The sequence below is a fragment of the Macaca fascicularis genome, chromosome 1 (assembly GCF_037993035.2).
Source record: "Macaca fascicularis isolate 582-1 chromosome 1, T2T-MFA8v1.1".
Lineage (NCBI taxonomy): Eukaryota > Metazoa > Chordata > Mammalia > Primates > Cercopithecidae > Macaca > Macaca fascicularis.
In genome coordinates, this window is record NC_088375.1 from 203,230,381 (window position 1) to 203,243,108 (window position 12,728).

A 12,728-nucleotide genomic window follows, 5' to 3' on the forward strand; every position below is an offset into this window, starting at 1 on the left:
ATTACAGGTGCCTGCCACCATGCTTGGCTAATTTTTGTATTTTTAGTAGAGATGGGGTTTCACCATGTTGGCCAGGATGGTCTTGAACTCCTGATCTCAGGTGATCCACCCACTTCGGCCTCTCAAAGTGCTGGGATTACATGCGTGAGCCACCACACCCAGCCTGATGGACTTTTTTTAATTAACCATTTTCCCTTTGATGGACAACTTTTTTGCTATAAGTACAACTCAGTGAACACTGAACACATACCCTTTCAACAAGAATGTCTTCTTTTTGTGAATTCCCTGCCATGGGGTGGCTGGGTCCTGTGGATTCTAATCTCTGCATCCTCTTTCTCTCCAAGGAGGAAGTGAAAATACCCCATGGAGTGAAGCTTGTGTGTTACGTAGGTTTTTACGTTTTATTACTGCTTTCTTCCTCCGTTTCCTCAGGTGGGGTGGAGTGGCAGGGCTCCTCCACAGTAGATGTGGAGATCCTACCCCCACCCAGCCTGCCCTGCCCCAGTGGATCCTAGTGCTCCTCTCCCTCTATAATGTTGTAATGTTGGATCTTAGACTTTTAGTTTCCTGCAGACCTTGGAACCTGACCATTTCATGATCATTCATTCAAGGATTATTAGTCTTCAGACTCACCTACTTTTAAAACAATCCCCTATGGTTTGCAATAAGTGAAAAGAATTGAAACACACTTAAAATGGGCTAAAAGCCTAAAGAAAGCAAGAAAAGAGGAAGGAGAAGGGGGATCTTGTTACAATAACACCTTACTCTCTACCAATCCTGTAAAGGTACACCTGCCAGGCTCAAAGTTAACACTGAGCTTCCTGGCAGCCATAGCAAAAAGGGGAGCAGGATAGACTCCATAGTTCATTAGAAGAACAAAATCTGTGCACCTTGAAATGGTCATGAAAGGATTTCTTTAATCAGCAATAGAGGAGTGATCAGCAGCCTTACAGAGTGTAAGCCTTACAGATGACTACATTTGGCTGCTTCAAGGGAGAGGCAGACAAGTCAGTGACCCCTGAAAGGGTCACGACAGAGCTTTGAACAGGAGGAGGTGGAGTCAGAACAAGGCGTGTCCCTTCTGATGAGATGCATCTGTGGTCAGAAGGAGGGTGAGAGGGTCCTGGCACAGAGTCCAGCTAACTGTGAATGTGACTGGGGGTTAAGGGGGAAGTTGAGAAAGGATGGGGATGGAGACAGGCTCCTCTCTTGGGACAGAGGCTAGCCAGGTCGCAAGCATTCACTGAACACTATGTGCCAGGCCTTTTCCAAGCATTGGGAATTCAGGGGGAACCAAGACAGGCGTATTCTCTATCCTCAAGGAGCTTATAGTCCAGTGGGAGATTACAATTACAGGTGAGGTGAGCACTCTGAAGGCGGGGACAGTGGCTGGCCCTGCTTGCTTCTGAAGTGCGATCTCCCTCGTAGCGGGGTTCCGGGCCAGTGATCCAGCTCCTGGGGGCCGTCAGCCACGGCCAGGCAGGGGGGCAGCTGCCGCCAAAGCTGGAGGTTCTGGAGGACCTGATGGAGGTCAGCTCACCCTCACCTGCCCAGAGGCTCAGAAGAAAGAAGAGGCCCATGGCGCAGGGCCCCGCTGGGTGCCAGGTACGGAACGAGCGATGCCATTTAATCCTGCTGGGAGAGGCACCTTCACACCTGATTCACAGAGATGTCCCTGAGGCTTAGACAGAGGGTGCCACTTGCTTGCGGTCATTCAGAATAGCCAGAGGCAGGGTTAGACCCCAGCCTGCATGCCTGGCCTGGGCTCCATGTGTACTTCCTTCTGCAGCTCTGAATTCAGGGTGGACTGGCGGAGGGAGGGGCTGGGCCTCCAGTGCATCTGGGGAGGGAACAGTCCCTGGCCTCCATTTCCAGCTAACTAGCTTGTCTGCTCCCTGCCCCAAGGTTTTCCAGCCTCCTCCAGGAGGCACAGCAGGGGACCCTGGTGGCCTCTCTCACCCCTTCTACCCTCCAAGAAGCGGTTCCCTGGCCCTTGGCGACCCCACCTCGGACCCTGCGTGTCCCCAGGTGAGTGCTTCTGCCCTGGCCACGTGCCTCCTTCATTGGAGCATGGGTCAGGGAGGATATGGGAGTGGGGAGGTGACTAGAGGAAGCAGTGTCCCCTGGGCTGGAAGGCTGGGCCCACCAGAACAGCCTCAATTCCTCACACCTCCCCCACAGAGTGGCCCAATGGAGGCTGAAGAGGAGCCTCTGCTGGAGCGGGCAGAGGACTCAGGTGAAGGGCCCTGGAGGGAGCCTCCTCTGCTGGCCCCTGGCTTCCAGAGACTGTTGGGGTCTGGGGAGGACAAGGGCCCAGCTCCTGGCCCCAGCCCCTGCTACGACTCTTCTTTCCCCACATCCCATCAGCCTGTAGCTCCTCCCCAAAGGGGTGGGGGCCACTGGCTGCCTGGTCTTGGCTCCCAGATGGATAGAGGGAGGGGTCTAGGTCTTCGAGGGTGGGACCCCTCTCCGGTCTGCCTAAGCCCGTCAGTCTTGAGTCAGCCCCCTCCCCTTCCCCCTGGGCACCCCTGGGAGCTTGTGACACTCTCTCCCCACAGCTCAGCTCCAACAGGAGAAGCCATCCCTGTATATCGGGGTGCGGGGCACTGTTGTCCATTCCATGCAGGAGGTGCTGTGGACTCGGTGAGACCTTGCTCCCCACTCCCCTGACATCCCAAGGGCCGCCCTCACATGCCCCCATCTCCAGGGCCTTGCCACGTTCTAAGGGCTTCTGGGTGTCTGGCTAACCCTGTTTGGTAGCTGTGCCAGGTCTCTTGCCCACACAAAGAGCCAGTGGAGAGCTGAAATTTGAAGCTGGATCTCTCTGGCTTTAAGGCTGTGCTTCCCCACTCAGCTGCTGCAGTTCTCAGCCTCGGCTCAGGTCCATCCACGTCAATATCACCCGCAGCAAATACTTTCACACAGTGAGAGGTTGTGCTGGGAGCGGCTCAGAGATCTGAGCCCAGAGCTCTCATTTGCTGATGGAGAGACCAAGGCCCAGAGGGGGTCAGACTTTGCAAAGTCCACATAGCAAGTCAATGACAGATGACACCGAGGGCCAGGGCTCCGTTCCCTCCCCCTGACTCCTGCCTTACTCTGACCTGATCCCAGCTTCCTCCCCTCCATGCATCCCGTGGGACAGAGATGGGTCATGAGCTGGCGAGTCAGACAATCGGGTTTCAAATCTTGCTTTTGCCACTAATTACACGGCTGTGAGTAAGCCCCTTATTTTCTCTGAGCCCCAGTAACCCCATCTGTAAAAGGCGAATGATCCTATTTCCTCCTCACAGAGTAGGGATGAGAATAAGTAGGTTCCTGCAGGGAAACACCCATGACAGGAACAAGTTGGCCCAGACCCTGCTGCCCACCCATTTGCCTCCCTCTGGGATGAAGTGCCTGGAGAGCCTCCTGGGCTCAGTGCCCCCCGCCCTGCCCTGGCCTCTACAGCCTTCGGGAGCTCCCAGACTTGGTGCTGAGTGAGGAGGTGGTGAAGGGCATCGCTGCTGGCATTGAGGCAGCCCTCTGGGACCTGACGCAAGGCACCAACGGCCGGTACAAAACCAAGTACCGCAGCCTGCTGTTCAACCTGCGGGACCCCAGGAACCTGGTGAGCAGGGCTTTGGGCTGGGCCGGGTCCCCTCTCTGAATCTCAGAGCCCCTGCAGGATGCTGGAGTGGGGGAGCTCTTTCAGGGTATGGTGCAGCCTTGCCCCCTACCCCCACAGGACTTGTTTCTCAAAGTGGTTCATGGAGATGTCACCCACTACGACCTGGTACGGATGAGCTCGATGCAGCTGGCCCCCCAGGAGCTGGCCCGCTGGCGGGACCAGGAGGAGAAAAGGGTGAGTGCTAAGCCCAGTCAGGATGGGTGAGGGGATGTGGGGGCAGTGTGGGTGGCCTGAGGTTGGAAGAGGGAGAGACAGAGACAGGGAAGGAGGGAGGAGGAATTCAGAAAGACAGAAACAAGGAAACGGAGAAGGCAGACAGGGAGTCAGAGAGACCCTCCCCACAAGAGAAACAGGAGAAGGGGTGGAAATGAAAGGGACTGGGGATGGAGAGCTTGGTAGAGATGTGACACACTTGGTTTTCAATGGAGCTGGACTGTGGGGTCAGGGGCTGGGGGAGGACTGTGGTGAGACCTGGAGTCTGGAGTCCTGAGGTACCTCTCTTCCTATCCCAGCTTCAGATGCCCTGGAAAAGACTGGAGGTCTTCCTGGTACCCCAGGTTGAGGGAGGGGCCCCATAGCCCCCAGGATTCACAGCTGTGTCCCCATGTACCCTGTGGCCGTGGGTCTCTCCCTGCCTGGGGTCTGCTCTGGGACAGGGAAGCTGTGGCACTGAGCGGGCTTTGGAGAATGCTCACCTCATATTTGTTGGTGGCCCAGTGAGAGAAGAAGGGACTGATTTAGGGGCTGAGGCCACTGGGATGGGGCGAGGCACTCCAGCCCCTGCTCTGAAAGACACCGAACTGATTAGAATGAATAACCAGAGTCCATCAGGTGAATCTGTCTACTAGAGGCTGAGCTTCTGTCCAGGCTTTGTGGGGGCCAGGGATCAGGACCGCCTTTGTAATTTGCGGGAGCCAGTGCAGAATGAAAATGTGGGGCCCTTTGTTCAACAACTGCTGAGAATTCCAAGGTGACAACAGAGTGCTAAACCAAGCGTGGGCCTCCTAAGTGCGGGGCCCTGAGTGATTGCACAGATCTCATGCCCACGAGGCTGATCCCCCCAGAGAGGAGCAGACCCCCTGTCCTCCAGGGGTTGTTAGAAAAGGAGAGACAGGTTTTCGGGAAGCATTGCAGGTAGAGTGACATTGATCGACAATAAGACTCACAACTAGCATTTACTATGAGCCATGTTCCAGGCTAAGCACTCTATATATGTTGTTTAATATAGTGCTTTTAATTAAATTCCTACAGAACAGATAAACTGAGGCTTAGAGCAGCTAAGTGCTTGCGCCAGGCCATACCATCTTATGAATTTTATTAATGGCCCAGTGGGAACTCCAGAGCCTGCACTCTTTCAGCAACACCACACCCTTCCCAGAAGAGGATGAGGTACAGTCAGAGGTTGAACTGACCTGGGGTGAAAGCAAAATCTAGGAAGGCTTCCTGGAGGAGGCAGGACTTGAAGGGTGAATCAGTGGAATATGGAGAGGTAGCGCTAAGGGTGGAGGGCTTCCCAGGGGAAGGGTATGACGGAAGTAGAAGTGTTGAGGAGAGGGGAACCACAAGAGAGGGGCCTCAAGGGAGGAAAGTGAGCACTTGGGCTTTTGATGGCCAGAGGTCCCCTAATTGGGCTCAGCTTGGGCTGCTCCGCCTCTTCAGGGCCTGAATATCATCGAGCAGCAACAGAAGGAGCCGTGTAGACTTCCAGCCTCCAAAATGACCCACAAGGGCGAAGTGGAGATCCAGCGGGACGTGGACCAGACGCTGACCCTGGAGGATCTGGTGGTAAGTTGGAGCGTGACCTGGTGCTGGGCAGAGCCCATGCCTGGGGGTCCCACGCCTCGCCTCACCAGCGGTGTGGCCTTGGGCATGTCACCTGACTGCTCTGAGGCCCACTTTGTTTGTGATAAAGTAGGGACCGCGATCCTTAATGCATAGGGGAACATGGGGTGGGACAGTGCTGCTGGCACAGGCCTGCCAGTGCCTTGTCACTGTCGGTCCTCCTCCTTTTGGCCTTACCCCAAGGTCCCCACATGAGTGGCATTAAGTCCCATCATCATAGTCATCCCCAACCTCAGGCATTCTGCCCAGACCTCTGCTGGGAAGCAGCAGGCTACGCTGTTCCAGGCAGTGACTTTTTCAGATGGAAGGAATGAAGACCCACTGTATTCAGTGGATTGGTTTAGGGATGCTCCAAGCAGGGAACCACCCGGTGCCCTGGCAGTCCGTCCAGAGGGCCTCCTGGAACTTGTCCTCAGACCTGGAAAGCCAACAGGAGTGACAAGAGTCTAGGGGTCTTGGCGCCGAGGGTCTGCTCCATCCTTATGTCCATCCTGCTCCTTCCTCCCTCTTGGCCCCGGCCTGCACATAGCCTGACATGGTGACTCAGCAGCCCCAGAATCCGTGAAGCCATCATCTCAGACTCCTGCAGTTGATTAGAACTTTCCCTTGGCTCCCTTCGGTCATTCTCAGAAGGCCACTCTGGCTGTAGTTGAGTGTTGTGTGCGTCAGATGTTCACCTGGGTCTCATTAGCTGCGTGTTCAGGAGAGGGGTGCAGGGCACCCTTGAACTATATTCAGTCAGTCAGTACATTTATGGGCACCTACCAGGTGCCAGGCACGGTTCTAGGCACTGGGGAAGTGACAGTGAACAGACAGAAATCCCTGCTCCCCACTCCTACCACTAATATTCAGGCCAACGATTGGGAGAACTTCTACCTGTGCCAAGAGGAGCCCCAAGGGGTGTGGCTGCTCCCCAGTCTAAATCAGTTTGTATTCCCTGAACAAACTGAAGGCAATATAGGAGAAAAACCTAGATAGCCCCAGAAAGGAAGAGAGAGAGGAGGTGGGAGGGGAGGGGAGGGGAAAATAACACATGATAACAATCTTTACTGTTTATTGAACACCTGCTATGTGCCCCTTTACAAGCAGTGTCTCATTTATATCTCACAATGGCCTAGGAGATCGGTGCTATTCCCTGGCCATTTCTGGGGTGCGGAACCTGACGCCATTTACACAAGGTCACATATGTGTGGTGGGGAAGCTGAGATTTGAACCCATCCTGTCTGACTCCAAAGCCTGTGCTTTGAGACTGTTCTGGAGGTGGTTGATAAGAGTAGAGTTTCAAAATCTTCTTAAATTGTCCTAAAGCAATGATTGTTTTATGTTTAAAGCTATTTCTAGTATGAGGAAAAAAAGTGATTTGGCAATAGACGTCAAGAGTCTTTAAAATGTTCCTTATCCCTGATTCTGTCATCTGCTTCTGAAATCTTATCCTAAGGACATAATTTAAAGTTTAGGAAACTACTTTCTGCACAAAAATGTCCTCACTGCTATTTAGTAATAGTAAAAACCTGGAAATGACCCAAATGCATAGCAACAGAGGTGAGGTGTCCACTCCAGTCTCACCCCATCACAGCAGTGTCTATGGGGACTATATGACGTGACAAACGCCTCTGCTATTATTAGTGGACAAAAAGAGAACACTAAGTTGAATATTTTATCCCAGCTATTTTAGGAAAAGGACCCCCAAGCCCCGTGTATAGAAAATGATTATAAAGGGCAGGGTGCGGTAGCTCACGCCTGTAATCCCAGCACTTGGGGAGGCCGAGACAGGCAGATCATGAGGTCAAGAGATCAAGACCATCTTAGCCAACCAACATAGTGAAACCCTGTCTCTACTAAAAATACAAAAATTAGCTGGGCGTAGTGGTGCACGCCTATAGTCCCAGCTACTCAGGAGGCTGAGGCAGAAGAATCGCTTGAACCTGGGAGGCGGAGGTTGCAGTGAGCCGAGATTGAGCTACTGCACTCCAGCCCGGGCAGCAGAGCGAGACTCCGTCTCAAAAAACAAACAACAACAACAAAAAACCAAAAACCAAAAAAACAAACAAACAAAAAACAATAACAAAAGAAAAAGATTATAAAGGAATACCTAGAATATCAACAGTCGTCTCTGAGTGGTGGGACAAGAAGGGATTTTCTTTTTAATTTTCAAGTTTTGGTGTTTTCCAAATTTTCTTTATGAGTTCACAGTATTTTCGTAATAAAACAACATTTATTATTGAGAAAAATAAACCACATCCTGGGGCCCTCTACCCATGGAGGGCTCCTGGCATCCCCAGCCACCTTCTCAGCCTACCCCTCTGTCTTCTGCCTCCCAGGGACCGCAGGTGTTCATGGACTGCAGCCCACAGGCCCTGCCCATCGCATCAGAGGATACCACGGGGCAGCATGACCACCACTTCCTAGACCCCAACTGCCGCATCTGCATGGGTGGGAGGGGACACGGGAGGGGTGCAGGGGTGGCGGCCAGGCTGGGGCTGAGCATGCAGTTCAGCAGCAACAGGGATTTGTGGCCTGGGGAGAGGGTGGCAGAGCGGGGGTGCCTGTGCCCCAGGTCACCTAGAAAAGCACCTGGTTCAACCCTGGCTCTAAAGCCCTGGACTGGCTTCAGTGCCACTGCTGCCCTTGTTTCAGCTCCTGCCTCTGCTATTTGTAGACCGGGAGTCCTTGAATGAGCTGCTAGGCTCCTCCAAAGCCGCCAAGAGCTGTGGGGACAATATCTTCCAGAAAGCCCTAAGCCAAACTCCTATGCCTGCTCCAGAGATGCCCAAAGCCAGGGAGATGCCTCCCACAGAACCACAGGACAGGTGTGGGGTTGGGAGCAAGGAGGTGGATAACCCAGCAGGGCTGAGCGGGAGGCCACCAGCTGGGGCAACAGACATAGCACTGGCTTTTTCTGTGTGGCCTTGGGCAAGTCTTCCCTCCCTTGGGAGCCTCATTTTCCCCATCTGTGCAATGGAACTAATCATCCCAGCCTCCTGGCTGCCCCCTGCACAAGACCAAGCTTGGGCCAATGTTCCAGTCCCCACAGTGGGGACACAGGATCTGCTCTGAAAAGAAAGGAGGTGCTGGGGAAGTCCTCATGGCCTGCTCTGTCTTCTATTCCTCCCTCTAGGGTTCCTCCATCTGAGCTCCAGGTGTCTGCTGCACCCACAAAGGCCCTGCCCTGCATGCCACCCTGGGAAGGGGTTCTGGACATGTTCTCCATCAAGCGGTTCCGGGCCAGGGCCCAGCTAGTCTCGGGACACAGCTGTCGGCTCGTCCAGGTGCACCTGCCTTCCTCGCCAGGGACTCCCTTACACACTGACCAGCCTAGGCAGCCTCTCTCTTTTGTTTTCCTTTCCTCTCCCCTCCCCTCCCCTCCCCTCCCCTCCCCCTCACATTCTAAAACAAGTCATGGACACTCCTCTCTGTGCCTGGCCCTGTGCGAGGCATGGGAGTAAATGAGATGTTGGTCCCATTCCTACAGAGACAAACAGGGCGAAAGACTCCTTGTCACCCAAAGCACATAGCAAGAAGGGCCCAAAGGAGGGTTTTAAGAGTGATCGTTGAGTGACTTAATGATCAGCTAAAGTGTTGGATGAGGGCAGAGGATAGAGGAGGGAGGGAGGGGCTTCGGAGAAGTTGTAGATTAGCCAGGAGAGGCTGCAGACCTCCATGGGGCAATTAGAGCTTTCTGGGCAGCCACCGAGGGTACTGGAATACTGCCTGCCCATCTTTGCCACAGGCTGCAACCTTCCAGGTAGCTGGGAATGCGTCCACCCTGAGTGGTGGGAAGCTGGGGGGCTGACTGGCCATCCTTCCTGCCCCCAGGCTCTGCCCACCGTGATCCGCTCGGCAGGCTGCATCCCCTCCAACACTGTCTGGGACCTTCTGGCCAGCATCTGCCCAGCCGAGGCCAAGGTAAGTGCCCACTCTTGGGTATCCCTTCTTTTCCTAGCACCTTACTCCCACCCTTGTGCCCCCTCCCTCTCCATTTCCAGAGCAGAGGCCTGGCTTGGATATCTGGCTCTAGTTCCCAGAGTGACTGCAGACTCACTGTGTGACCCTGGGCAGGTCCCTCTGTTTCCTCCTCTGGAAGATGGGGACATACTTTCTTATGGGGTTCTCAGATTTCAGGGAGCCCAGGGGTGTTGGCAGGAGCAGAGGATGACTGCACTTACAGCTGCTCTCCTCCTGCCACCTCAGGACGTCTGCGTGATCAGACTGTGCCCACATGGGGCCCGGGACACCCAGAACTGCCGCCTTCTCTACTCGTACCTCAATGACAGGCAGCGCCATGGCCTGGCCTCTGTGGAGCACATGGGGATGGTCCTGCTGCCCTTGCCTGCCTTCCAGCCCCTGCCCACCAGGCTGCGCCCTCTGGGGGGCCCAGGTGAGTGCCCAGTCCCCATACCAGACCCTGCCTCTGCTCATTTGGTGACCAGACCAGGCACGGTTGACACAGTTACCCAGCAGAGGCAGGCACATCTCAGAAGGGAACTCCTTACCCAACCAGGCAAATGTGAGAACAATGACAGCAATAGCTGATGCTTGGATATCATGAACTGCGTGCCAGCCATTGTTCTAAAAGCTTTACCTAGACGAATTCTTGTAGTCTCAAAATCACTCTATGAGAATGGTACTGTTAGACTAGACTCTCCATCTCATAGACGGAGAAACTGAGGGAGGAAGAAGGCAAGTGACTTGTCGAAAGTCACACAGCCAGTCAGTAGCAGAACTGGGCTTCACTCCCAAGCAACATGGCTTCAGAAACCTGGCCCCTAACCACCACACCACACTGCCTCTCAAGGTAGGCACCCTTGAAGAGAAACTCCTGGGACACCCAGGCAGCAGGACAGAGGCAGGACCTACACACACTTGACTGTAACTGTCACCTCAGAGAGGAGGGAGAGAGGTTTCACCACAGCCGCGGGGGGACCAAGCTCGGCCTCTGTGCACAGACACCCTCCACGGTGTGGCTCCGGAAAGCAGCGAGGGTGGCGGTGGGGCTTTACCCACTCCTGAGCAAAGCGCTTGGCCTTTCGACGCTCCATGTCCTGAGACAATGAGGTAGACTTTGAGTCTGTAGAGTCTTCAGGTCAAACCATCCATATCCCAGCCTCAGCCGGATGAGCCTTAATCCCACAGAGCTCAAATCTTCCAAGACAGTCCCATCTTCCCACTTACTTTTCCCAGCATCTCATGGGCCCCATCTCACTGCGGAGAAGCCCTTCCTGGGATCTAGCCTCCAGATCTGCTGCAGCTAAGCTGAACACAGTTCTCCCTCACAGGCCTTTGGGCTCTTCCTGTCTCCCCTCTTCTTTTCCCAGGTCTGGAGGTCACTCACTCAAGTCTGTTGCTGGCTGTGCTGCTCCCCAAGGAAGGGCTTCCAGACACAGCAGGGTCCAGCCTCTGGCTGGGGAAGGTTCAAAAGATGGTCTCCTTCAACAGTAAGGTGGAGAAGAGATACTACCAGCCAGATGACAGGAGGCCGAATGTGCCCCTGAAGGGCACCCCTCCCCCAGGAGGTGCCTGGCAGCAGAGCCAGGGCAGGGGCAGTATAGCTCCAAGGGGAATCTGTGCTTGGCAGAGGCCCCCCAGAGGCAGGGGGAGGCTCTGGCCAGAGCCTGAAACCTGGCAGGGTCCTGGGCGAGGGCAATGGCCCCCAGAACCAGACTTGCGCCAGTCCCAGCATCCCTATTCAGTAGCACCAGCTGGTCATGGCTTTGGCCGTGGCCAGCACCTCCACAGGGACTCCTGTCCCCACCAAGCCCTGCTCCGGCACCTCGAATCCCTGGTGACTATGAGTCACCAGCTCCAAGCCTTACTGTGCCCCCAGGACAAGAGCTCCATTTCCTGCCCTCTGCAGTGTCTGTCCAGCCCCCTTGCAGCTCCAGAGCCCCCTGGCCCAGCCCCTGACTCCTCTTTGGGGATTACAGATGAAGCTGGCTCTGAGTGTCCCTTCCCTAGAAAGGCCTGACCCTCCTTACCCACCAGAATGGGTTTTGATGCCCTCACTAGTGTTGAAGCCTGTTCCAGAGAGAGACGGGGCTGCAAGGAGAGGATGGTTAGCTCTACCCACCTGCCCTGTTTGAGCTTCTTGTTTGACAGTGTTTGCTGTTGATTTTTTTGTTCAATAAAGAATTTGGCAAAATTGGGATTGCATCTGCTAGCTGGCCAGGAGAGCCCCTGGTCCTGGTCCGATGGTTGGGTGGGTGTGTCAGTGAGTGTCTTGTGCACAAATGTGCAGCCTTGCTCATTGCTGATCTGAGGTCCTGAACCATCACTGTGCCCCAGGGCACAGCTATTGCCACGGTAGTTTCTGGAGGCATTTTGCAAGTATTCTGAACTGGAAGGAAGAGGAAGTGGTGGAAAAGACAGTAGGACCAAGGTTGGGGGTGGAGAGAGAAATGGACAGAGCCTTTTGGAGGATCACAGACATCAAGAGATTGCTAGAGAGAAAAAAAGAGCAAGTTGCAGTGGTTTTTAAATTTTTCAGTTAATACTAAGATCTTTTTCCTTTGACTAGATGGGGAAGGACAGTACATACCTCCACCCTATTCCCTCCGAGTCTCTGTGTCTATGTGCTTCTGGGGGATCTCTGTGCATGGGTGTGCCTGCAAGCATGCGTGAGTATCCGTGTGAGTTTCATGGCCTGCCTGTGTGTAGGTCTCTGTTGAGGAAGTCAGGAGATCCAGATTGAGTGACTCCTCTCTGTATCTCTTGCCAGATCCCAGAGACTGGTATTAGAAAGTGTCAAAGGTCTTAGCTTTGGTGGTGGGCATTCAGGGTGGGGTTGGAGACTGCTATTAGGGTTGGATGGTGCTGCCTTGCCTTGGGGCTAGAATAATCTTCTAACAGCAGCTGTAACTGTCAAGTGTCTCATGTGGGGTGTACGTCGTGAGAACTGAGTCTGCGGACTGATGGGGGAACCAGCTGCCAGGGCCAAACCAACCCAGCGTGGGGAAAGGGGCCTGGCTTCCAGGAGAGAACCTCTAGAACCCCACCCTTCGCCCCGGGCCCAGAAGGGCCCTAACTCCCTCCTTGCCCACCCCTTCGCAACGTCCACCCATGTACAGGCCTCTCCCTGGACCCTGCCGGACTGGGAGGGGTGGGGCGATGTTGGGTTGGGGGAGCCCCTCTTCTCTGCCCCATGAGCTCTGCGGCTGCCCTACCGGCGGAAGACAGCAGAGGGGGCCCTCGGCCTTGGGATGGAGGTCGGGGCTGGCAGGAC

General features: G+C 54.6%; 1 protein-coding gene across 8 annotated transcripts in view; it reads left to right on the forward strand.

The window, feature by feature from the left end:
• SPOCD1 (SPOC domain containing 1) overlaps nucleotides 1–11,648 on the forward strand; it is a 28,103-nt gene extending 16,455 nt beyond the window's left edge. For 2 of the 8 annotated variants that reach the window (XM_005544128.5, XM_065525864.2), the window contains 14 exons: nucleotides 345–386; nucleotides 1,429–1,605; nucleotides 1,906–2,028; nucleotides 2,182–2,236; nucleotides 2,559–2,643; nucleotides 3,448–3,607; nucleotides 3,725–3,841; nucleotides 5,327–5,452; nucleotides 7,831–7,942; nucleotides 8,169–8,319; nucleotides 8,628–8,778; nucleotides 9,326–9,415; nucleotides 9,701–9,887; nucleotides 10,825–11,648. In XM_005544128.5, coding sequence (XP_005544185.3) covers nucleotides 345–386; nucleotides 1,429–1,605; nucleotides 1,906–2,028; nucleotides 2,182–2,236; nucleotides 2,559–2,643; nucleotides 3,448–3,607; nucleotides 3,725–3,841; nucleotides 5,327–5,452; nucleotides 7,831–7,942; nucleotides 8,169–8,319; nucleotides 8,628–8,778; nucleotides 9,326–9,415; nucleotides 9,701–9,887; nucleotides 10,825–11,474 — 2,226 coding nt within the window. In that variant the 3' untranslated portion in view covers nucleotides 11,475–11,648. Of the gene's footprint in view, nucleotides 1–344; nucleotides 387–1,428; nucleotides 1,606–1,905; nucleotides 2,029–2,181; nucleotides 2,237–2,558; nucleotides 2,644–3,447; nucleotides 3,608–3,724; nucleotides 3,842–5,326; nucleotides 5,453–7,830; nucleotides 7,943–8,168; nucleotides 8,320–8,627; nucleotides 8,779–9,239; nucleotides 9,416–9,700; nucleotides 9,888–10,824 lie in introns of all 8 variants that reach the window. The other 6 variants (XM_065525856.2, XM_074013907.1, XR_012423308.1 and 3 more) reach the window with 5 other exon arrangements.
• The last annotated feature ends 1,080 nt before the right edge of the window (nucleotides 11,649–12,728 follow it).